Source organism: Anser brachyrhynchus (genome assembly GCF_964034855.1).
Source record: "Anser brachyrhynchus genome assembly, chromosome: Z".
In the NCBI taxonomy this organism is placed as follows: domain Eukaryota; kingdom Metazoa; phylum Chordata; class Aves; order Anseriformes; family Anatidae; genus Anser; species Anser brachyrhynchus.
In genome coordinates, this window is record NC_137697.1 from 69302558 (window position 1) to 69328692 (window position 26135).

Below are 26135 nucleotides of genomic sequence, written 5' to 3' on the forward strand. Positions count from 1 at the left end.
GGCTTAATTTTAGATAATCTGTAGGGAAAGACAGACCTGGAGAAGGCAGGAGTTAATTTTTGCGTTATGTATAATAAAGTTGTGGTTGAGTGAGTGGTTCCAGACTAAAAGGAAGGAACACAAACCAGCGCAGAACCAGAAATCTGAGAGCAGTAACAATGTAGGAGAAAAGCCATGATGTTGTAGGCAGTTAGAAAGCTGTGTTTTCTTTCCTTTTTTTTTTTTAATGTTTTGAGTCAGGAGGATAAGGTACAGGTAATAAAATTTGAGGAGGCAGTGTAATATTGGAGGCTCTTAACGTGAGTGGTTTGGTAGAATCCAAAGCTAAAATTAAAGACTGTCTAGGGTAGGCTTTAAGGAGAGCAATTGTGGCAAACCTGTGGATGATATCCTCAATGTGTTGAGAAAGAGGAGCGGTGGTGGTGCAATAAATGTGACAAGTGCGCTGTTAGAGCCAACCACGTCTGCTTGGTGAATGGTTAGTGTGGAAAGGAAAGATGGAAGGCTGCAAGACTTGGAGTGTGTAAGGCATAAAACTAGGTTAAAGGAAGCGAAATGGATTGTGTTACCGGTGTAAGTGGAGGTCTTTGAGGCAAAGAAGCATCCAGCCTTTCGTGCCAGCTGCAGAGGAAGAAGCTGAGCAGTGGGATGAGGAAGAATGTATTCTGCGTGCTGGCTACCATAAGGTTATCAAGATTTCAAAAAAGTGGAAAGAAGCTGAGGCTGTATGTAAACCAAAGTTTGCCATAAAGATGTAACTTGATTAAGCAGGGTGTGTAGAGTTGTGTAGGTAGAAGGTGGTAGATGGCAATGACAAGTGACTTTAAGAGTGAATTTGTGGAATTTGTCAGAACTCCTGTGTGGCATGCAAAGTATGTAACTAGTATTTCTGGTTTGCTAGAGCACTCCTGAAGTCAAAAAAAGTCATGTTAAAAGTAGTCAAATTCACTGGGATTGTAATTTTTTTCTCATAACTGAAAGAAGTTTTGTGATTTTGATACACCTAACATTGGTCTTGCATTTTACTGAAGACTATGGTTTAGAAAAATAATTAATGTACTTTAAATATTTTGCAGTAGATCAAAAAAGCCTTTAATTTTTGGTTATTGCAAGGTGAATAGTTTGCATTTTCTTAAATACGTTACTTATAGTTGATAAAGATCGAGGCTAGATTATACCTTCTCGTTCTTGGCTTGAGCTAATTCATACCTTGAGTCAAATTACTGAGGTTGTAGCATGCATAAAACAAGTCTTATGTTGTCTTCTGGGCAAGTAAGGTAAAACACGTTTACAAGCGTAGACAAATGCAGAAAGCCGCAGTGAAGTATTGTACTAAGAAAAAGGCTTAGACTGTCTTGGCAGTGCTGCTTGTAACTTTATTGCTTTGAAACTGTATTTCTTGAAGCAGTTTGACTTCACAGGTGCTCCAATGGAATAACCTTTTTTTTTTTTTTATATTAATTAAAATGGCCAGATAACTAACAACACATCTCTGCTGCCAGTTGATGCTGGTAGTTGGTTTGGTCTATTTCAGACCATTAATTGTTCCCCTCTTCAGAAATACCTCTTTGAAAACCAAAGTCTGTTCGTTTTGTTAGTTTGTTGTTTTTTTTTTAACCCCTTGGTAAGGCTTCTCAGCTCTGTGTCAGCAGCATAGTCCGTGGAGAAGGAACCTGTTTAGGTAAAGAAACACCAATTTTCATGTTTGCAAGTATCCTATTTTTAAGTGCTTGTTCTGGGGTGTTGTTTCATTCTGTCTGTATAATAATGAATTCTCAGATGATTGTTGCTATGGTTCGATAATGACAGCATGCTATCCTTCATTTTGAAGAAATATTTCTCTGGCCGTATGCATACCTTGCTTGAAGCAAAATCAAGATGCTGAGAATTAGATTTTAGTCAATATGCAGGGCTATTTTTGAGGAGGTGTCTTAAGCGCTTTCTGCCAAAATAATTTTTTTAATCCTAAACATGTTTTTCTTGCAGACTTTGCTGGAGTAAGACTCAGAGGTAAAGCAGAAAGCTTTCAGACTTGTCTCCTTCATGAGAGCACGCATGGTGAAGTGAAAAATTCTTCTTCCCGTGTTCATCCTCGCAGACACGTGTTGGGCTGGGGGAGTGGAGGAAGCAGACAGGATTTTCAGGCTGCAGGAGTCTTTTGCTGGCTTTTCGCTTGCCTGACTCCACAGAACAAGGTGGTACAGCCAGTGGCTGAGATGCTGCGGCGAGGGCTGTACCCACCAACCTTTTGAAATACTAGTGAGGTGTTTCAAAATTAAGACGCTCCATGTCCCCTTTCAAACATTTTTAAAGGGGAGGTGAAATGCATAGGTTTCACAACAGCATTTCCAGGCAGATTGTTTTACGTAGATCATGTAGCAGTGAAGGAAAGAATTTTTTTTTTTTTGAGGGTCTGTGACCAAAGTGTTGTGTGTATATTTTTGTGGCTTTTTTTGTGCAGAAGACAGATGAAACTTACCAAGATAGTTTTTCTGGTTCCCATCTGCTGAGGGAGTGGGGGGATTACTTTTCTGAAGCCTTTAATATTGTGTTGAGTATAGAAATTACTCTAATGTTTTCTTTGGAAGGTTTTCATAATTGCTTTCTTTATTGGAAAGTCTTAAAGGTCCCTTAAGACACTTGCAGAGAGAGCACTGACAGCCCTGTAGGCCAGACAAGGTGTGTAGCTTTTTTATTATCTTAGTTGATACAAGGAGGGACTGGGACCGTGTGTTCAGACTTGAGTACATTGGTGTTTGGGTGAGGTTTCTGCTTCTATTTTGTACTTTGGAAACATTTGCAAATGAGTTAATTAAAAAAAAGGGACTGTCAACCACTAAAATAAGGAAAAAAGTATTGACGCAATATGTCTTTGATTTGTTCGTGCCTTCTCTGGTCAGTCATTACTACAATTCTGTTACTTGCATTTAACTGTTTTGGAAGCTTTTGGGGAGAAGAAAATGGAAAATGATGCTGAGTGGCACAACAGGAGCAGTAAGGAGCAACGTGTCTGTAGGAAGCACATTATTTAATGTTTAGAAAACGATGTTGTCATTTAAACTTGTCCCTTATGAAATTAATAGTGATGAGCTATTTTCTCCCTACAGAATTGCAAAATAAGTCAGAAAAGCGAACTGAATTATCTCACAGTGCAAATCTTGTAAAGCTTTGTTTAAAATTTTCATACTGTGCTTTGGGGACTCGGTTCTGTGCTAAGCCCTTACTGCTGTGAGTGGTTCACCTGGCCCAGAGCTGTTGCCATCCACTGGAGGTGCCCTCATAAATAAAACACGGGATGCAGTTCTCTGAAGCTGCCTATCGCTTGTTGCAAGGAGTCTGCATCAAAAAGCGCTTCTATTTCTGTGCCTCGCTGGCTCTTAATTTGCCGCCCAAAGGGGTAATCTAAATCCACTCCTACCCCTACACCTTTCTAAACATTTCTGCCATTCTAATCTGCCTTTAGCGAGCATGTGGCTACAGGGTGACTCAGATCAGCAACGAGCTCTTTCTGTGGGATAGTTCTCAGTTTGATCAGCCGGCTGATCCAATTTATCCTGTGGCCCTGACTGCTTTATAACCACCGGTCGGCTGAGGGTGTGGGAAAGCAGAAACAGGGCATGAGTTGCTATTTTGATGGCAGCCTGCAGGTAGGCTTCTAGGAGAGCTGTGTTCGTTTTAGTGCTTGCTATGATCCAGTAATGGCTGTGGTGTAGACAATGCGCGGAGCTTTTGTTAAGCACATGTCGTTGGTTCAGCTCGGCAAATTGTGCACGACCTAGGATTTGGATGGTAAAAGGGTTCCCTTTATGTTTAACTGCAACCTATTGTATGGGAGCCTGATTGTTTCCCTTTTATCTTGTGGGCGTGGGGATAAGAGAGGGGAGTAGGGAAGGAAATTCTAGATTAAAAAAGGGGGTGTTTGCTAGAGGTTTTCAGTTGAGATCTAGAGTGTTTGCTCTTACTTATTTCCAAAAGATAAGTTGTTTTTTTTTTTTTTTTTCTGCTTCAGCTTTTTTCAAACATGAAGTTAAAAAATAAATAAAAATCCAAGACCCCACCTTTGAAAAGACTGCACCACCTTATGGATTGCCTGTGCTAAATGTGACTTTTGTGATAACATGTTAAAGCTGTTCAGAAAGTGCTTCTCAGGCAGTTTCAGCTGTGTTTGAGGGCTTGAAGTTAAAAATGTTAAATTGTGCTAGATAAGATTTTTATTGTTTTGCATTGTATGGTTATACTTGTCTTCGCTGCCTGCTAATTGAGCTCCTGATTCCCAGAACAGGAAGAGCAAATTAATGTTTGTGTTCTGAAAGCATTTACCTCCTGAAAAAGTGTAATTATCACAGCCCAGGTTATACCTCATTCCGTTCTTCTACGTTTTTCGTGAGTGTGTGTGGAAAGCGTTTTCACTCTCACTGCTTTGGAGCTTGTTTCAAGTTTTTTACACCGTTTCTCTTCACTGCACCTCCCCATCACGATTTCAGTGTACTTTTTCCTAAGGGACTTCTCCCATCTCCGAGCACTCTGTCACGGCTGGGTGACGTGCATTTTATTACAGTAACAGTCACACCAAACATGACGTTGGGGTTTCCTCTTGGAAGTCTTGTTCCCCCTCTTCCCGGCAGCGCGTTTCTGCACCTTCCTCTTGCTGGGCACTTGTGTAGCTGGGACCAGTGCGTGTGTGGGCTGGCTGGCCGTGTGGCCCTGTGCCCTCTGCCTGGGATGTGAGGCCGGGAGATGACTCCGTGTCCCCTCGGTGAGGGGCTGGTCCCCACCAGGCAGGGGTGTGCGAGCTGCCACCACCTCACTTCTCTGAGGCCAAGTCTCTTCCTTTCAGCCACGCGAGGAAGAAGAGTGGCGTGCCCTGTGTGTGGCTTGTGAGTGGCAGAGACATTTTCTCCTGGCAGCTGATACTGGTTAGCCCTTTCTGGTGGGCGAGTAAGGACAGGGAGCAAGCTGCAAGGGAAGGGATGCTGTGAAGGACAACTTCTGTGACAGCCAGCTGTGGAGGAGTTTTCAGGGGACTGACCCTCATCCCTGCACATGCTTCCAGAGAAGAGGTTGTGCTCCTGGTGGCATGGGTCCTGTTCTGGCCCTGAGGCACTACATAGCCCTCCATGGGCACCTCAGCCCTTGTGGAAGCCTGCTGAAGCCAGGGGAGAAAGGAGACCATATTCCTCCTCTTCTCCTGCAATCCTGGCAGCGTGTTCACAGCCGCCTTTCCAAACACGCTCTGGAGCTTATTGTGCCATTCCCTAAGGCAGTCCAACATTAATTTGGCAGAAAACAGTGTTTTTTTTTTCTTCCCCTCCCACTTCAGGTTTAATTTTCTGTTGAAGTGAGTCGAAGCAGCTCACAGCAGGGTTGCACGGGCATCAGTACTGGCGCAATGTCTCGTTTGGCTGGCGTTGACAGAAGCAAGGGAGAGAAGGAACGCCAGGGGAACCTTCTCTTTGCTGTTAGTGAAGCTGCATGATCATCTTGCCCATCCTTTCACAGTGTATGCTTGCTAAATTACATTGACAGAATGCTGACATTATGAATGGAATAACAGTTTCGTGGTGGTTTAAGTACCTCAGCTGGGTCACTGTGGGATCAGACAAGTGTCAGAACCACCATGAGAAGCTCAGCACGTCCCAGAAAAAGAGGGAAAATGAGGAGAGAGGGAGTGCCTTCTAAGCAGTAGCCTGCACCTAAACTGGTTCAGCTATTTTATGAAACTGCAGTCTAGGGGAATAAGGTTGGAAAAAGATCCAGGTGTTCAGTTCTTGCTTAAAGAAGAATTCTGTTTGCTTGTTGGGAGTGGCCACAGGTGATGTTTTCTGCTTACGGATCTGTTTTGCAGTTTTCAAATCCTTCTGCAGTCGAGGGAGGACCCTAAAAAAGAACAGTTTTAGACCTCCAAGTGTAGTATGTATGCCCATGTTCTTAAATATGGCAAACTCCTGTTTTTTACCTTTCTGCTTCCAAAAGAAGAGGAACCATCTCCCTTTTATTTCTCATGCTCTCATCCTGGATCTGGTATTCCATAGCAGATCCTGCTCTCCACAAATCCCTGTGTGAAATGATTCAGCTGACTAAGATGGAAACTGACCAGAGGGTGTGTTTGTTTGTGTGAATTCAGAATTACAAGCAGGGAAAGCAGCCTCTTCCAAAAGTAATGATCTGTTAGGCTATCTCAACTGCCTGTGCAACCACAGCCTCCAAGGGATGTCTCCAGCCCTTCCCAGGCCTTGTTAGTGCTGGCTTGTAGCATTGCAGGATCTGCTGCCAGTCTGTGGCGAAGAATGATGTTTTTGCACCAAATGCGTGAATTGTTAAAATAAAGTAGCTGCGGAGGGAAGGCTGAAATAAATGAATAAAGAATTTTTTTTTTTTTTTTTTAACTGCTTTTAATAGCCATAGAGACCCAGCAGTCCATGCTAGCAAGCCTTTTGCATTTGCTAGAGTATTCTCCTTGCCTTAAGCGGGTGGGAGAAAAGGTTTGGTTTGGCTTGATACAGGTTAGCAAGGATTCATCATGTAGTGGGCTGCGCAGTGATAACTCAGTAGCCTGGATTTTGCCTTTCAAAGCTGTTGTACCTCTGAGAGAAAAAAAATCTGGATTACTGTTGCTTCTGTGGGTTAATTGTCATGTGAAGGAGCTAAGTTTCTCCAAGTTTTGCAGATGTTCCTTGGATAATATAGGATAGAATCACAGAACCGCAGGCTGATTTGGGTTGGAAGGGACCTCAAAGCCCATCTAATTCCACCCCCCTGCCATGGGCAGGGACACCTCCCACCACACCGGACTGCCCAAAGCCCCATCCAGCCTGGCCTGGAACACCTCTTCTCCAGGCTGAACACCCCTGACTCCCTCAGCTTGTCTCCGCAGGAGAGGTGCTCCAGCCCTCTGATCATCCTCGTGGCCCTCCTCTGGACTCATTTTAATACTCTTGTGTCTTTCTTGTACTGGGGCCCCACAGCTGAACGCAGGCTCCAGGTGGGGTCTCATGAGAGCTGCGTAAAGGGGGACAATCACCTCCCTCATCCTGCTGGCCATGCTGCTTTTGATGCGGCCCAGGACACGGTTGGCTTTCTGGGCTGCAAGCACAACATGAGCCAGCAATGTGAGCTTCTCATCCACTGACAACCACAGGCCCTTCTCCTCAGGGCTGCTCTCAATCCATTCTCCTCCCAGCCTGCGTTTGTGCTTGGGATTGCCCCAGCCCAGGTGCAGGACCTTGCACTTGGCCCTGCTGAACCTCATGAGGTTCGCACAGGCCCACCTCAGGCCTGCCCAGGTCCCTCTGGATGGCAGCCCTTCCCTCCTGCGTGTCGGCTGCGCCACACGGCTCTGTCATCATCGGGCTTGCTGAGGGTGCACTCAGTTTCACTGCCTCTGTCACCAACGAAGACATTATGCAACATCGGTCCCAGTACTGGCCCCTGAGGAACTCCACCAGTCACTGATCTCCATGCTGGGCTCTTGACCACAACCCTTTGAGTGTGACCGTCAGTCCAATTCCTTACCCACCAAGTGGTCCACCCTGCTGCTTTTCTCTTTGCCAACCCGCTCCTGGCTTCAGAGTGTAGAATACATTTCACAGCTTTGTTACCTAAGGATCACAGGCTGATGCATTTAACGTGACAGTGTGAAAGGTGCCCAGGTAACCTGGCTGCTGGTCATTCACACTCAGGACCTGAAAGTGCCTTAAATATTGCTTTACCAGCACCTGTTTTGGAGTTCAAAGCTGTTACTGATTCCTTGGTGTAGCAGTGCTTTTCTGCAGCTTACTGCATTAAGCAGGGGTAGAGAAAAAATCTGTTAAGCAAGTACATCTGAGTAGTGTCTTTGTGGCTGCTCTGGGTTAATTTCAATGCAGAATGATATACGTGATACAAACTTGGAAGGGACTGCCTTCCTTTATTGTTTTTACTGCTATACATGCTCTGTGGTAACAGACCACTGTGATCATAAGACCTGTCTGAGAGCACTAAACCACCGTAAGTACAAGTTTGTGCTCAAAAGTATTACTTCACTTACTAATTCATCTTAACCTTACTGTGTATGGTCTGTAGCACATGGCTTCATTTAGAATAGATCTGCATTGAAAATGTTGTTCTAATTTGTCCTAGTATTTTGTCTACCCTGTTAAATGCTAGCCCTGAGTATTTTAATTTATTTCCCGTAATGGTTGGTCAGTTTCTCCGGTGATGATAGGTTTTCAGCTGCAGCGCTTCCATTCTTGTTCAGGTTATGTCAACCCACAAACAGTCCGTATCGGTGTAAAATGCTGCTGCTGCTTCAGTGTGGCGTGACAAGTAGCGGGTGATCTGACGGCTTGCTTGTAGGATGGCAAGCTACAGGCGGTGCGACCCTACTGAACTGTGCTCTGTTAAAATTCCCTGTCTGTGGTGTTGTGTAGCTGGATGGATCCTGGTAACGCCACATGCCTCCTTTGCAGGTTTTCTAGGGCTTCCCTGACTCGCAGCACGTGTAGGCTCTTCTTTATGTAATTCAATCACCCGTGTGGTCCTGCATGTCAGCATGGCTTGTGCTGTGACGCCTGGCGAGGTTCTGCAGTTCTGTCACTTGCTGCTTATTCTCCGTCACAGTCCTGCCACAAATCTTTCTTCGTTTTTTGTCTTCTCCTTACCTCTCTCCATTCACTCTTCTCTTCCCTTCATTTCTTAAGGATTTTGCCTTGGTATGCAAAGCTTATGTGTGCATTGATACAGTCCATTTAAAATGGATTTTTTTTGTTTTTTTTGCCTTATGTACCTCTTATTCTTCCTTTTCAAAGTTGCATTATTTGCTCTCCCTTCATACCAGACTTAACAGCAAACAAGGGCATTATGTTTATGTGAAAATTAAGGAAAGAAAATCATTGTGGTAGCTTTCTGAACTGGTAAAACTATTACCTTCCTTATTTCGGTCTGACTGTCCCTTCTCTGTTAATTGTTCTGCAAGACTATTTTGGTTCACCTCTGCAGTGCCCAGGCTCAGACTTGGTGACAGCGTGAGGACATCATCTTTGTCTTTCTGTCTTCTGGGCCATGCGGTTCTCTCTGCACTGAGCCTCTGGTGTCCAGCTGCAAAACTAGTTTAAAGGAGCGTGCTGTGGAAGCAGATGAAATAACACGTGAGGATGTTGCTGTCCTGTTTCAGGAAAAACTATAAAGAACTACTGGAATCTCTTAGTGGAGCTTCTTAGTAGATCAGTAACTTCCCTTGATCAGGCACATTCTTCAGGAGCAAGCTGCTTAGGAACATGACCTCTTGTTTTGCCATTTAACCGGGATGAGTTGCACTCAGTGGACAACCACCCTATTCTCTTTTTTAGGCAGCATCTTGTGAATTGTGAAGTGTAAAAATTTTTAATATAAAATATTATTTCAGTCTGAGTACTAAGCATGTTTTTAGAGAAAACTGCAGCGTACAGTAGATTAGAACTCATTTTGAAAAGATTGATATTGTAGTAATTTGCAAATGTTAAGTTTCAGCAAATACTTTTTTTCTGCTGTTACTTAGATTACATATTTACTTCATTAAAATTTTATTGTGTTCTGGCCCGCTGAGATCTTAGAATTTAATTTTGCATTAATTCACACAAGAGTGTAGAATTAAACATTCATGATAGTGAGTTGTGGCATGGTTTTAAATTTTACTTTGTATATTTATTGCTGAAATATTAGTGATAGTCTAGATTTTTTCTCAGTTTATCCATGCTTCTGACCAAGTCTGGTATCTAATTTTTAGGATATTTATACTACAGTTGATAGCCATACTTTTCTCGGACATGTTTAACTGTTGATTCTGCTGATCAGTTTTCCCCCGTGCTTTCAGCTTGATTTAAGTTTTGCATGATTTAGTATAGGAAAAATAACATGACTTTTTTTTTCTTCTTTTGTTTACAGTAAGTTGTTTTTCTGGTTATCCCATTGTAATACCAATAATTCTTCATACTATATAGGAAGGCAGGAAAATCTCATCTCCTGTCTAGATTGCAAAAAGTGATACTTTTACTGTTCAAAATGCGTACTGCTTGGAAGTTTATCTGAAATATATAAAAAGTTGAACAAGGTTGAATTTAACCTATTCAGCACTAAAGTTCTTTGGACATTGCCTCTGACATGTCAACTGTCATCAGGTCTAAAAATGCTGACCAAACCTAGCTTTTTAGCAGTTTTAACTTCCAAATTTCTTGGTGTTTACTGTATTTTGAATAGAGTTCTCTAGCATATTTACATTTTTTTATGGTGGTATGTTATTTCTCTTACAGACGTCTTCACCTAAATAAGAAAGCTACAGATAAACAGCCGTATAGCAAGCTTCCTGGTGTTTCACTTCTCAAGCCGTTAAAAGGTGTGGATCCTAATCTGATCAACAATTTAGAAACCTTCTTTGAACTGGATTATCCCAAAGTATGTATAATATTTACAGTCTTTCCTCTTCTGCCTTCTAAACTGATATCAATTGTTTGTGCTAAAACTATTCAACTTGATTGTATAGTGAGTTGTTCTTCCTTCCACAGCTAATGCATAATTACATGTTTTATGTGTTCCAGACAATATTTATTGCTCTTAAAAAAGCTGCTTATGAAGAAACATGACTAAGACTTGGGAATAAAACATACTCTAGACATTAATAACAAAGAATTGCTCAATGTTGAGATTGTCCTATATAAAAAACTGTTGAGGTGCACAGTCTCCAAGCCACTTAGCCACTGCTGGAAAATAAATAATTAATAAAAGCTTCCATTTGCTCTTGAACACTGTTTGACTTTGCAATATTAGTGATAAGTAATATAAGTGATAAGTGTCAGAGTCTGTCCTTGCTTTAAGGACCGTACAGCATAAAGGAGAAATGCTTGCTGCATCCTTCGCTACTTGGTTTATGCTACTATGTGTGGAAAACACGCTATTCCTACTACATATCAAGATTTTGAACTCAGGAGATATAAAGACTTTTTTTCTCAGTTTTTCTCAAAACCATTTCTGATACTGTTCCTTCATGTGTAGAAGGCCAAAGATGTGGGTAAGGTGTACAGTGAGTTTTTGTTGTGTATCCTACTTAGGAGTGAGTTCAAAGCTCTGTCTGGTAGGGTTTAAAAAAAAACACACAACAACAAACAAACAAACAAAAAACAAAACAAAAACGAAAGCAGAAAAAAACAACAAAAGACTTGGAATGTACTAAAAATTGGATTGTTCTTTTGTAATGACATCCATGGCCTTTGAAAAGCTTGAGGCATGCAGGTTTGAATCCTTTGACTCACTGAAAAGCGCAATAAAGGTTAAGTGTAGCCAAAATAAATTAAAGCACACTTGAGGCATTCTCATATATGCTCGTATATGCTAATGTTGCAAACAATGCAGAAAGGTTGCAACAAGACCTTAAGATGTTCTGTGACTTTAATGAGCATCCGAACACTTGACTACAAATACAATTGTTTTTACCTACTATGCATGTTGAAATTTTGGCAGAAATTTCCCCATTCCTGTTATATCCAAATGAACCTGATTCTAATGTTTGTGTAGATAAGCATCTTCGTATTTCTTCTGCTTTAGTCATATACCTTGTATCTTTTTAATCTGTTACTGCGCACAAAGACTATTTACTGTGAAAAAGAATTTTTCTCTGTACAAATGTTGGCATGTCAAAGCTTTTTGTTCTTTCTCGTTGAATTTCTTTCAGACTGTGAATATAGAAATGTCATTGCAACTGTGGATGGAAGATTAATTTTACAAGTTACCAGCAAAAATAATTGTTCTTTTGCTTATTTAATTGAATCAGCAATAAAGCGCTAATTTCTTCAGTTGGTAATTTTCATGATGTACAAGATGTCAGGACCATTTTATAATAATGGAAGGACCTGCCTGCTTAATGAGACAGGTCTTTCACCTTTTAAATTCAACTTTTTATGCTGGTAAAAATAATAGGAAACAAATACTACTGACTCTTTCGGCTAACAGGCTTTAAGCTTGCACTCTGAGACATAAACGTGCTTGTCTGGTAGTCTGTAGTGCTAGACCAAGTCTTACTAACTACCACTTACTGTTTAATGACTTTAAGTTTCCACAACATTCTGAATGAACTTTTGATTGCTGTATTTTTGTCTCTATCTCTTTTTTTTTTTTCTTGAAAGAATGTATTTATTCCATTTATTTCATCCAATACTGTAAAAACATTACTTCTTACTGAATGGAAACATCAGAGATGGTTGTCACTGAACTCAGACAGCTCTTGAGATTCAGGTTAATTTTTGATTACATAAAATAAACTTCAAGTAGGTGTTAAAACAGTGTGAGGGAGAATGAAATAACCATCTTGATCAGTAGTTGGAACTTCTCATTTGGCACAGAAATTGTAAATACGATTCAACAACAATATTGTTCTTAAGCTGAATTTTTAATTTTTGGTCTGTAAAAATGGCCCCTAGGTATCTTGATCAGAGATCTAAATTTTCTGAATGTCATTCTTTTTATGGAGCACTATTAACTTCTTGTAATACTTCAGCCATTTGACCAGGGAGAGGGGAAGGTTATGTCAAGTAAGGAGCATTTAGGGAATCTCTTGCAAATGCAGAAACAAATATCTCCTTTAAAGCTTGTAAAGTTGTCTCAAAACATTAGGTTGAGTGATTCTTAAAATGCAATTTTTTCACCCTAGTGTCTGTAGTTCATGTAATAAGCATGTAGATTGACTGCTGAAACAGCTACATTTTTCCTTTAACACTTAATAGTTTTTCTAACTGTTTTTCTGTTGATGAGAAAAATACATATATGGCAAGATGCATGTCCCTGAGCTTTATTATGTGCTTAGGTACACATTTACTGGTCTCAAAGGATTATCTTCTGTGCATCTACATCTACATTATGCATCTACAAAGTAAAGAAGAGGAAGATGCAGTTTGGTGTACAATAAAGCTTGTGTTAATATCATCCGGGGTTCTCTTAAGGGTATAAAAAGAACCCAGCCTGTGTGAATTCCATTTTTAAGTGTCTTCCTTGTTTTGACATGCAAGCATTCAGAGTATTACAGGCTCTATTGGTAAAGATCATATTCCAACACATTTCTGACGTACTGCATTTTGGGAATTAATGTATGTTGACAGAAAGGCAAGATACAGATTGCTTGGTCTGCTGTGGAAGCTGATGCTTTCATGGCTTGTATCATCATTTCTTTAAATATTTTGTGTACTGTAATTTCATAAAGTGTAAACTCAGGTTTAAGATTCATATGTGAGCAAAAATAGCAGTGAAACAAAAAATATTACCCTTTGTGTGTACCAGAATGTCTTGTTTTGTGTCCAGTAAAAACTTTTCCAATAACAGGAAAATGAATGTTCTTAATGACAACAGCTTATAGGGACACGGGCTTGGGTTCTTTTCACAAGCATGTGGTTGCACATTTAAAAAAAGTCTTATTTAAATGTAAAACAACCCGGTTAGTTTTTTTCAATTCTATAGCAGTGCTCTGTATTTTTTCAGTTTGGTGTGCCATTAAGCTTTATTCCCTCAGCTATACTGATATTGTGTGTGTGTGTAAAAAAACCATTTGTGTACACTTCCGTTTTTCTCTTTTTTACTAGTATGAAGTACTACTCTGCGTACAAGATCATGACGATCCAGCTATTGATGTTTGCAAAAAGCTCCTTGGCAAATACCCAAATGTTGATGCTAGGCTGTTCATAGGTAAGCATTGCAGATCTGGGGTGGGACTCTCGCTTGAAAAATCTTTTTAGGCCTTCAACTCCTTATATAGTATTCTGCAATAAACAGTTGTCTTGTTCTGCCAGTGTTGGTTCTGTAGCTTAGTCATCTGTTTGAGTGGAGTATAGAATTAATTTTGTATTCACCATTTGAGACCTTGTTTTAAAAACAAACAAAACCAAACTGTAGGAAGAAGCATTTGTGCAAGCCCCTCCTCGCCCCCCAGCTTTTTTCTACTAAATCTGGAATTCATCGGTTCAAATCCTATCTCTGTGCTGAACTAAATATGCAGGAAGTTACTTAATGTTGTGGGTGTATTTGAGCTTGAGGTGCTACAATAATCCTTTTTCATCAACGTAGAGACTGTGAGGCTATTTCTTCACTTTCTGATTATATCAGAGGAAAGGAATAAGGTGTATTGGAACTAAATACAAGTTTTACTACAGAACTATAATGTTTCTCTGACATGAAATAAACTGAATCATATCTGTTAGGAGCAAAATGTTGTCTCACTTTTTTTGCTCCTGTTCTGTTTTTTTTCTAAAATTACCCTAGAGCATAATGATCATGATCAGTAGTAGCACACAACATTGACCTTACAGAATGTAGTAACAAGCTTTTTAGTTCTACTGTCTTTTCAATGTCATTAACCTTATTAGCCTGCCATTTTGAGGAAGCATTTGAATCCTTTTCCTTTTTAACCCTCTGCATAATTGTAGTGAGAGCTAAAATATGGAAGTGAAGGAATGCTTAAAATTGAAATCCTTTCTATTAAGTTGGACTTAAAGAATTGAAAGGTTACTTTATTCTGTTTCAGTTAACGCATCTAAGTATTTGGATTACTGAACCTAGATTCTAAAAAGCATGCATTTTGTGTATGATGTCTATGTTTTTTTAGGTGGCAAGAAGGTTGGCATCAACCCCAAAATTAACAACTTAATGCCTGGCTATGAAGTTGCCAAATATGATCTGATATGGATCTGTGATAGTGGAATCAGAGGTAGGTGGGTGTTGTAATGTGCTGGCAGTTGTATTGCCCTTACTCCTGTAAGCGAGCAGTTGTGGGGAATTGTATTAAATGAGAATAGAAATAGAAATTAAAAATATTGGAATTTTGGAAAAATATTTTCACAGAACAAAGATGCTTCATCTCTAAGAGGTATAAATACCATTAAAAAAAAAGTTCAAACTGCTTTCATTCTGTTTGTTGTTGATCATAATAATGTTAATCATAATTACTATTTTATTGACACTGTTGCCCCAAAGTACTGCGCACTGAAGTGTACCTGCTCTTCATAATAAAATGAATCACTGTATTTTTTATAGAGTAGCCTCCTGCTAATGACAGAACTGTTCAGTGAATTGTTTTCTCATTTGTCACTTAGTCACACCAGACACACTGACAGATATGGCCAATCAGATGACTGAGAAAGTAGGCCTGGTCCACGGGCTTCCCTATGTTGCAGACAGACAGGGATTTGCTGCTACCCTGGAACAGGTCAGTGTAATAATTTGTTATTTTTTTTTCCCTAATACACCGCTGGCTGACTAAAAGTTGTATAGTGCCTTTTGCAGCTTTTAAGCGAAGGGATGTTTCATTTATTTTTAGCTGCAGTTACACTTCAGACTATCTAGGATAACGTTTAAATGTTTGAAAATTCAACCACAGTGCTAAACATTGATTCAGTATTTAAGTTTGCAATTCCAAGAAGGAATGCAGGATTTTATTTTAAAGTTAATTAAAACTGGAAACTTCTTCACTGCTTACTCAGAAAAGGCTATTCATTCTATTTTTCCTTTTGAATAGGAGTACAAAAATGGCTGTATGTCAGAAAAGTCCTTTTCATACAGTGTCTTATTTACAGCTTAGCTTATAAGCAGAGCCTTTGAGTACAGAACCTAAGCAAGGTATATATCCTATTTTCAGATAGTAGTCGCTCAGCTGAAAATACCAGAAAGCTGAGAGGGATCCTGAACAGGAAGTAGTCTTGTTTGTTTACTAATACTCAATATATTAGTAAGAATGGTTTTCTTACAGGAACTTTTCCATTTCCATTCGATTAAATCCATTTAGATTTTCAACATCTACAGCTGCATGTAGCAGGAAGTTCCACAGTTAAAACCACCACCACCTTGTTCACTCTGAACTTCGTTCTCCTGTAGTGTATTTCATGTCTCCTAATGCTTCTTTTGGAAGAGAAAGTGAACAGTTGATTCCTGTCCAACATCTTCATATCACTTATGTTATCTGTCCTATTCTTCCCTCTCTCCATTCTCAGTAAGTTCTCTTTTGTAGAATGAAGAGGTTGAGTTTTCTTGTTTATTCCTTTTGTCTCAAGGCAAGTGATTTAATCAATTATCTTTTATTCTAAGCTGGCACAAATGAGGCATTTTGGCCCTGAGTCTAACGTTAGTCAAAGGCAAAAATATGAGAGACAAAAGTGCAGGGAAATTCAGTGGAGAGAGAGCAGCTTATGTGACTTTTTTTCTGCAGCGGAAAGTCTGATTTGATTTTCTTAAGGGAGCAAGAAGCAATAGCATGAAGTACTTAGTATTGCTGTTAATCTCCTTAGTACAGTGTTTCATCTCTTGCTACTGTATTCCTGGAAGAGCTTTTTTTTCCCATATCCAGTGTGCTATAAGATCAGCATGGCTCTTCTTGAATGAGTTAGTGTATTAGTAAGACCATCAATGGGAAAAAGTAGTGAGAGGTGCTAATGCTCACTACCAACTGTCTTTTTGTAGAAAATTGCTGGTTCTATATTGGATCTTACAAAGATACAACTTGCTTACAATCTGAATTTTTATCTTCCCTATTTCTTCTTGCATTTACATTAAATAAACAAAATTCCACTGGTTCTATACAACCATATAGTAAGCTTCTTTGAAAATGTATGCAGAAATTTACTTGATGTTTACGAGGAGGCAGCATATCTTTTTTCTATAACCAAGTAGTCTATTAATTTTAATGATTGGTAGTATGATTTTAGTATGTACTTCCTGAGAACAACCTCTATTAATTAGAAATTAAATACCAAATTTAATATGGTAGTTCAATACATTGATTTAATGAATAGCTTAAATTTATAAAAACAGCACATATCACTGTTAGATTTATTAGTTTTGGTGATAGGTTAGATTTCTTATATGGGTGGTAAAGACCTTTCCAAATAGATCATCGTAATTGGCCATGTCTAGATTTCTTTTTTTCTTCCAAACACTTATGGGAGAAAGTTGTGGGTAGTACTTGCATAAATACAGGTAGATCTTTAAAAGTCTTATTTATCTTGTTTTTGCAGGTTTATTTTGGAACTTCACATCCGAGGTCATATATTTCAGCCAATTTAACTGGCTTTAAGTGTGTGACAGGAATGTCATGCTTGATGAGGAAGGATGTCTTGGATCAAGCTGGAGGACTGATAGCTTTTGCACAATATATTGCGGAAGATTATTTTATGGCCAAAGCTATAGCTGACCGGTAAGATGACTGGACATTGCTTATTACTTTAAGTACAGTTTTAATTCTTTTTTTACATTACATATTGTATATATAGGCAGTCGAGTCAGTTTCACATGTATACAGCAAACATGTTTTACAAGTGCTTTGTCCTGTCAGTGTATTCTTGGAGAAATAACTAAGTCACATTGCAGTCTATTTCTTTAGGAAAAAGTTTCAGAGAACTTGGAGTAAATATTATTCAAGTGGTATTTGCTACCTTCCAAGCAAGAGACTTGATAAAATCTGCTCCATTTTTTTGCTTTATATATAATAATGTGGCATATATACCAAAGAAACTTTCCAAGTCTAATAAAATTCTTAGATGTTTGTTCTAGAATTGCTCTTTGCATTTCTTATTTGCTCTTTTTTTAATACACATTTATTTTTCAGGGGCTGGAAATTTGCAATGGCCACGCAAGTTGCAATGCAAAACTCTGGTTCATATTCTATTTCTCAGTTTCAGTCCAGAATGATCAGGTAAAATTTTAATTTTTACTTCTCCCTCTCACCTCTTACTTGCTTCTAATGTGGAAAACTTAAATGATGAGAGCAAAACTTCTATCAAACTAATTTGATGTAATATCCAGAATGATGAAGTTCCAATGCATGGCTTGAAGTACTCTTCTTGTTGGTGTTGAAAGAGATGTGCTGGCTTTCCACAGAAGTAGGACTAAGATATGAACACTTTTTTTTAAATGAAACTGAAAACCTTAAAAAAAACAAACAACCACACAACACTTTAATACCTTTTAAATGCTATGCACAGTATCTTTGAAGGGGAGATTTTTTGCCATGCTTAATTTGGAGGTGTACTTTAAATGTGATTAAACTAGCATTGAGAAAGACCCTGTTGGCTCATCAGCTGATGAGCCTGTAAAAGAGACATAAGGAATTGTGTATAGTTGGAACTGATTTATTTATTTTTCCTAGGTGGGCCAAACTGCGAATTAATATGTTGCCTGCTACAATAATCTGTGAGCCAATCTCAGAGTGCTTTGTTGCCAGTCTAGTTATTGGTTGGGCAGCTCATCATGTCTTCAGATGGGATATAATGGTATTTTTCATGTGTCATTGCTTGGCATGGTTTATATTTGACTACATTCAACTAAGAGGTGTTCAGGTATGTAGCACTTTTTTCAAAGGTTATGAAAGTTTTTAGTGCCAACTACTTCAGCAAAAAGATAAATGTGATTATAGTGACAAAATATTTGACATTGTCAAGGAAATACCAGGTCAAATACCACTACCCCTACCCATCTTCCAACTTTAGTTATAGTAGCATGAAAGGAGGGTGTGAGTGTGCTTGTTTGTAATCTTGTTTTCTGAGTGCACCTACCTCTACATAGGCTCTGAAAGTTGGCTTCTCTCTTGCGTTTATCTCTTTTGCATTTGTTTCCAGTCTGCTCTGCCTCAGCATGTCCAGAATTTTTAAGCTTTTTTTTAAGAGTCCAAGAACAGCAGTTTTGTGGGATGTTAGTTTTCTTCCTTTCTTAGTGGTTCTTTTGTCTTGTATGACTTGAAGCTTATATATATATTTCAAGTATATAATTACTTAGTTTTACTCTATTTTGATACTGAATAATGGACTTACTGTACAGATGTAGTCTTCTAAAAATAAAATTCTTCCATCACTGGAAGAAGTGACACCTCAGCAAAACGTTGAATATAGAAGGATGTCACAAATCAGTACAGCATTTGCTGTCCTAATGCTGTAGTTCTTTAAACTATTTTTTCTGTGACCATATTCCATCTAAATCTGATCCACAATTACTTGTGTATACACATTTATCAAATAGCTCTCGTTATGAAAAATATTCTTTTTTAGCCTTAGCAATTACTAGAAAGATAAGTTGGTTCTGCTGTTGATTTTGTAGAACACCAACAGCCAGGTTTCACAGTCCCCTTTCTGAATCCTCATCTCACCATGCGTGACACGTACATGGAGTAGGAAAAGAGCTTTGTGCCTATTCTTCCTCTTCTGAAGTCTCCTCGGTTTCCAGCTCTGCATGTGGCTGGAAATTCTCAAAGGAACAGAAAAGGCAGAGGCTCTAAACTCTTTTTAATCCCATTTTTTTTCTGAGGCCAAAAGCTTGGGTTTTTTTTGAATTTCACTCTCCTGGGAAATTGCAGTATACTTCTCTCATCTAGATGCTGCTGTTCTGGGGTCTGTGGCAAAAACCTAGTGCCTGCTTGAACACAATTTTACAGAGCTTCACAAGGGAAAAAAAAGTATTTATGCTTTTCCTTGCCTTTTGCTCTACATAGAAGTCATTCTTTGAACCTTGTGGGTCATTCTGTCAAGCTTTGCATGTTTAACATGGGTAATATTTTGAACAGGAAAACTTTCTTGGATTCTAAAAAGTATGCTATTGATAATATAAATCTGTCCAGTAAGCTGTAGTATAGAGTTATCTGTAACACAAGTGTTTTAATTACTTCAAAATTCCTTTTGAATAGTATGTTTAAGTATTTGTTCTTATGTTCCTAGGGTGGTGCTTTGTGCTTTTCAAAACTTGATTATGCAGTAGCTTGGTTCATCAGAGAATCCATGACAATTTATATCTTCCTATCTGCTTTGTGGGACCCCACTATTAGCTGGAGGACAGGACGCTACAGATTACGTTGTGGAGGCACTGCAGAAGAAATCCTTGATGTATAGCCACAGCTTTGTAACTGTGAATGTCAAAAGAGAAAGGGGATCAAAAGTATTATAAATTGTTTATATAAGTACTTTTAAGAAAATCTACCTTCAGTAGTTTTATTACTTGTATGTTTTGGTATCTGTTCTTTAATTTATTTTTGCATGGCACTTGCATCTGTGAAAATACATCTGTAGTTTTGGCCAAATGGTACCTTGCTCCTATGTACAAATAGAAATGGTGAGAATTGGTCCTGACATCTATTTGCTATGTGAATGCTCTGCAGTAAACTAATTAAAAAATATACATATATCCTCCTGGATATGAACAGCTTCTTACTCCGTGGTGTGCTGGCCTAGGAAAGCCAGGGGTCACATAGCTATTGTCCAGCTGGATTGCACAAGGCTGCACACGGTAAAATCACAGAAAAAGTATGTCTGATTTCTGTCATATCCCACTAAATTGAACCAGTAATAGGACCTCGGGAAAGAAGCTCTTAAATGCTTTATGCCTACCTCTTGTAGTTGCTGCAGAACAAAATGAATGGAAAGGTAAAAATGCTTTGCAAAAACAAGCTAAAGTAAAGCTGGAGTCTTGTGTTTATATGTATATATGAAATACTTGTCATTGCAATGAACCAAAAGTGGACTGAGTTTGATAGAATGCGTTGAAAGGAATTATTAGACAGTCATGTATTGTGAGCATCTTTTGGCCAACTCTGATCTGGTTCGGTCTTGAACCTTGTTAAGCACTGTGCTGTAACTAGCCTAGCTGGTCCCCTTCACTACTTCCATCCTTTTATAAGGGGTGTTTTGTGTGAGTGAATGCTTTTGGGGGGGGCGGGGTGGTCACTAGGGAGTGGAAAGGAACAGAAATACATTTCAGAAACATTTCACATGAGCTATTTTCTTACACACACAATGTCTTAAGAATGTAATTTCATGATGCAGGTATTTAATAACTTTTTAAAGTGAACATACATACCTACACTAGTATCATAATTAAGTATTCAATTGCAGTAGATATTGTGAATATATTAAAGGGCTGAGTGAGTTTGCTGTTACTGATTAAAATTGTAATCTTAATTTAAATATCAAACTAAGTCTGCTCTTGGCTTTTTGCCTACTACTGTTAGTCTAGCCTTTAAATTGGACTTTTGTATTCCAGTGGTATGACTAAAAAGTCTAGATTATAATGCATGCCGTGTTTTCTGACCCCTTCCCTGTAGCTTGGTTTCCGACCTCATTGTGAGACTTCCTAATTTGTGGTGAACTGGACTTGTTTTCTTTGAACTTTTTAAATTAAAAGTAAAACAAAAAACACAGCAAAGCTAGAGAGGGATGTTGCATAAGCCTTTTGTTTTCATAATTGTATTTATGCTACTTTACTTCAGATGGGATAGAATATTGCCACCATGAATGTGAGCTGTTAATTACAAGGCTAAAGCCAACAAAGCAGCTTTAAAAGTTGGATTATAATGTGTAGCATATTAGCAATAATGATGTGTATTTATAAAAATGGATACTTTCACCTTACTGAGCCAATCCCTTAATTGTCATATGCTATACACTAGCGTAACGTATATGTATGTGTTAAACATACTCTGGGCCAAAATGCTTTATCCACCTTAATATTTCTTTTGCCGTATGATACAATGGAACTTCTTTTAATGGGCATTTCTATATGAACAAAGGCTTTTGATGCATGCTTCATTCTTTTCATGTGAATCAGGAAGAAACTCTTCCTGAGGAAAGTTGCACACTGAAAGCTAGTCTAGTTGTGACCCACGAAAACATTGTTTTTAAGAGTTTCTACATAGTTGAATTTTGCTGACAATGTTTGTATCTTTGTTTTATGAAGTTTGATGCGATTCATTGCGCTGTTGAAGTGAAGCATAGCTTGCAACTTAGCATTATGCTGATTTCTATGCAGGCAATGGAACAGAAAACCAAAAAAGGCTGAACAGGCTTCATTTTAAAAATGTAAGTGGGGATAATTGTTTAACGGGTGCTTTTGTATTAGTAGAGCCATTTTTGGTCAAGAAAACTGAAGCTTAAGGAAATAGTTTAATTTGGGTATTGTCTGGTTGATTATGGAATGGAATCCAACACTGTCAGATACTGTAGAAGATGCTGCAACAGAACTTTTTAAAGTTAAAAATGGCTAATGTAAAGTTGTGTTGATATACAGATATGTAGAATGTACCATGTTTATTTAAAATCATTGTCTTGTTTTTTCTTTTATTTAAAAATAAATTTTGAATACAATGTTTGGAATACATCCTTTTTGCATTTTGTTCAATGGCATTGTAACAAGGCAGCTTTGACAGAAAGTGTTTATGGCAGTTTTAATGGGTTTAATTTCTAATTCATCTTTACTACAATAAATGGGTCTGCTGTTCTTAGTGTTTTTTTTTTTTTTTACACCTATACCATCTGTTTTGGATTTTACATTTTGCTGAAATTACCTCTCATGTGCTTAAATCCTTTGAGCTATCCTTACCTTTTTTTTAGAATAACTTCAGTGTATGAAAACTTCATAACTGAACAGATAGAAAACTATCTATTGTAACTAATCAGGCTAGATTAAGACTTTATAGATAGATGTCTTTGCTTTAAAACTTGGAGAAATTGAGGAGTAGCATTCATACTTTGCTTTGAGGTACTACTGCTGAGAAAGCACTCTGTGCATGTGCTGTCATCTGACTGGTCTCTTCTCTTCCTTAATACATTCTCTAATACCAGTTTTCATGCAAATCTTAATAAGAGACTGTGCACAATAGAGCTGCTGGAGTCTGGGAGGGATGGTGGAAACAAACACCACTGGAATCATCTGATAACTGGTTATAGAAACATAAATATTCCTGAATGCATTTTGTGCTCAGTGCAGCTGCACAGCACAATACTTAAATCCCCCTTCCGAGTCCTTTTATTAATTTCCTCCCTATTAAGCAATGTTTTGGCTTTTATTCTGTGCTTTCAAATGAAATATTTCCCACTTGAATTCCTTTCATTGCCACTCTTCTGTCTCCTGATAGTGCTGACTACCTTCATTTCCTGTTTTGTGAGCTTAAACAGTTGGTGCTTACTTCTATCCATCTGCTTTCATATCACTTCTGAAAGCTATGTCATTCATTTTAAAGGCCTCTTACTCCTCTCACAATTATTTTCTTATCTAATTTTAGGGTAGGTCTGAGGTTCAGGCGTTGTCAGGTTAATCTTGTCTCTCAAGAGCTTAAAAAATCAACAACAACAGTGTCATATAGACAAACTTCTTTAGTGGTACAAAGTGACTTGAATGCTCTTATAGAGTATTTAAGAGTGACTTTTAAGCATGTCTAAAAAATAAAAACACTTGTAAGAGACGATAGCAATGTGTAGAATAGCAATAATTTCAAGCTTGATCCAGCTTTTAGGTCTGAAAATGCGTAAAATGAAGTTTATCACATGTGAGTCTACAAACGTGAGTCTTCAACTTGGATATTCAGTGTAAATGTATACATTTAAAGGATGAGAAAATATACTCATTTGAGATAAACTAAATCCCATGTCGGAATTGTTTCACAATGCCAACTGTTGTTACATATCTGGGTGGATGGGGAGCTTCCCCTAGGAAAGTAATCTCCACGTTGACTGTACTTGCATGTTGGCTTTGGAGGAGGTACGTATGGTTCCTAACCTAGCGTAACTCTGTGGTGGCTCAAATCGGTGATCGGGGATGTGCTTTTAAGGAAAAACTAACAAAATCACGCCCAGGCTGGTTTCGTGTGTTCTGTAGAGTCTGACTGCTCTGGAGTTGGGCTGTTCTGCATTGCACAAGTTTCCATTGCTAGACATTGGGCAACTGAAGACAAGTGATAGCTGTTCTAGTTAAATTCCCTGTGTTCTGCTTTCGCTGCATGCGTGTCTGGTTCTTAAAGTCTGAACCTTTCAGAAAGGAAGCAAAGTTTAATGCAGCAGTTCAGCCACAGTCATGTTTGTGTTACAGTTCTGGTTATTTTTTTTCAATTAGAAAGTTGCTATTGACTATAGTGCAAGACTTTGCTAAAAATGTTCCTGTGTGGTAAACTGTTTCTACTGACTGCTGGCTCTTAGAAGTCCCCAAAAGGTGTCCAGTTCTGCCTTCGGATCTGCCTTGTTAAATGCGAGCAAACCAGCCTATCTGGTGAATCCGAAGGCTTTGCCAGCGTGCAGCTGTAACGTCCTGAGAGATTTCCTTTTCAAAAGCAGTCTTAGGTTAGAGCCTTTAGTGTTTCTCTAACTGTGCTGAAGCCCCGCAGCCTATATATGGAGAGCAGCTCGTCTGATTGTAGCTCTTTGGGAGAAGATGCTAGTGATGCTGGTCTTCACACTGAGGTTAAAGTAGCTGATCAGCCCATCCTGGTGAACTGAGACAAGGAGTGGGGAGGGAAAGCGCTGTTTCTAGTGTCTAACATGCTTTTGTAATGCTGTATTTCTCAGGTTTTCACCAGATTTGGAGTTGCCTGCTGCTTAACGTGTGCTTGGTGCTAATGGGGAGGATTTCTCTTGATCTTAACTCCAAGCATTTTTGCCTAAAGGTGGTTGTGACCACAGCTGATCAGTGGAGGGGTGTAAGCCAGACATCCTGCAGTAGAAGTCCGTGGATTGCTGCGTGTTCCCATGTCCTCCCTCCACACGCAGCCCCAGCTCTCCCCCGTTGCTGGCAGGAAGGAAGGGCCCCGGCGCAGCCCAGTGCCAGCTGGGATCAATGCCATCCGCATGCGGCCGGCTTGTGGGCGAATGGAAGAGGTCAGGCTCCAACGCTCGTGTGGCTGTGCAGGAAGCCAGCAAGCCTGCTGGAAGCATGAAACGGGAGCTGTCAGAAGGAGTCTCGTCACCAGGCTTTGACATGAAGAGAGTTATTGTTCTTGACTTGGGTTTAAGTCCTCTGGGCCTGCTAAATTTGGGTCTGCTGACAGGCCTGCAGCAAGCTCACTGACTGCTGAGCTCTTCCCTTCCCCCTGCCCTACTGCACAATGAGTAGCTCCTCCTCTTCCAAGGCCTGCCTGTCGCCTGGAAGTGTTTGTTTTTACTTATTCAGCAGCGAATTGCCTTTGGTGGCAGTGGCTGCTTCCTTCCTGTGATACCTGAATGCTGGCAGATACGCTGAGGCAACACAGGGCTCTAAACAGCACCCGTATAAAATGCAGCAACACACTCAAAAAATGGCCACAAACCGTTTTGGAATAAGGAAATACAGAGAAACTATGAAGGCTTCTAGTGATTTTTTGTCAGTATAGCTAATTTAGTTTATTTTTGTATGTATGCACTTAAATGAATAACTATTATTATACATATATATGCAGTTATATATAGCTATATATACTTATTTATATAATATATAAGAGAGAGCTGCAGTGAATACAGTGTTAAGTTTGTCCATGGCTAATGATGAAGAGTGACAGATTATGGACAAATCTGGGTCCTTTTGCAACATGTTGGGTAATGAGGAAGAATATCAGAGAGGTGAAATCTTAAGAATGCTCTTCAGGTTTCTTGCTTAAAGATAGGCTGAGACTTCTGAAGGGTTCAAGGCTAGCTGTCTGGAACAAGCCTGTTCCCCTTAAGTTATACGGGGCTTTCAGCAAGAGCTGCTTTATGGCTGCATCATGCATCTGGGGGTCTACAGCTGGCAAAGGAGGAAAGCACCAAGACATGAGACCTTCCAGCTCTTGTCTCTGGGTTACAGACCACTCAGAGACCTTCTCGTTTTGGCTCTCCATGTCCTGGAGCATTCAGCCCTGTGTGAACTTCTGCAGATGGCATGTAGGATGAGGCGGGGTGGTCACTGTTGTCTGGGTAGGAAGGGAGACAGACAGATCTGGGCCTTCCCAGGTTTGAGGGTGTCAGCAGCCATGAGCTTTGTTTCGGGTGTTGGTGTTTACTCTTAAAATTGCCACTGGTGGATGTGCCTGATCCTGGCTGTATGGACCCAGAAGCTTCTCACTGCAGGTACTGGAATAGCACAGACTTAAAACATCAGTGTTATTTCTGGCATCCTCCCACAATCATGATGTCCAAGCAGGGCAGTGTGGCACGTGGCCGAAGATGACTGCCTCTGAATGTAAAGTGTCTCGTCTGTGTGCAGGCTGACACAAACAATGATCTCACCATAACACGTCAGCACTGTGCTATCCCTGCGAGCAGCGAGCACTCGTGTTTGACATCCAGTGGCACTTTTGTAAAGACAGCCCTTGGGCAGCCAGAGTACAACTGCACAATATTTCCCTGCTTTGCCTGTCAAACGGACTGCTTTTGTCTGCAGCAGGTGATGGCTAG

At 39.5% G+C, this 26135-nt stretch overlaps 1 protein-coding gene across 2 annotated transcripts in view; it reads left to right on the forward strand.

Annotated features, from left to right (window-relative positions):
• The window catches only part of UGCG (UDP-glucose ceramide glucosyltransferase), a 28685-nt gene extending 6582 nt beyond the window's left edge, over window positions 1-22103 (forward strand). Inside the window, exons 1-9 of one of the 2 annotated variants that reach the window (XM_080574210.1) lie at window positions 3619-3647; window positions 10266-10407; window positions 13578-13680; window positions 14597-14698; window positions 15084-15196; window positions 16998-17176; window positions 17588-17674; window positions 18128-18317; window positions 19686-22103. In XM_080574210.1, coding sequence (XP_080430336.1) covers window positions 3634-3647; window positions 10266-10407; window positions 13578-13680; window positions 14597-14698; window positions 15084-15196; window positions 16998-17176; window positions 17588-17674; window positions 18128-18317; window positions 19686-19856 — 1101 coding nt within the window. In that variant the 5' untranslated portion in view covers window positions 3619-3633 and the 3' untranslated portion in view covers window positions 19857-22103. Of the gene's footprint in view, window positions 1-3618; window positions 3648-10265; window positions 10408-13577; window positions 13681-14596; window positions 14699-15083; window positions 15197-16997; window positions 17177-17587; window positions 17675-18127; window positions 18318-19685 lie in introns of those variants that run through there. The other variant, XM_080574209.1, reaches the window with a different exon arrangement.
• Window positions 22104-26135: the final 4032 nt, after the last annotated feature.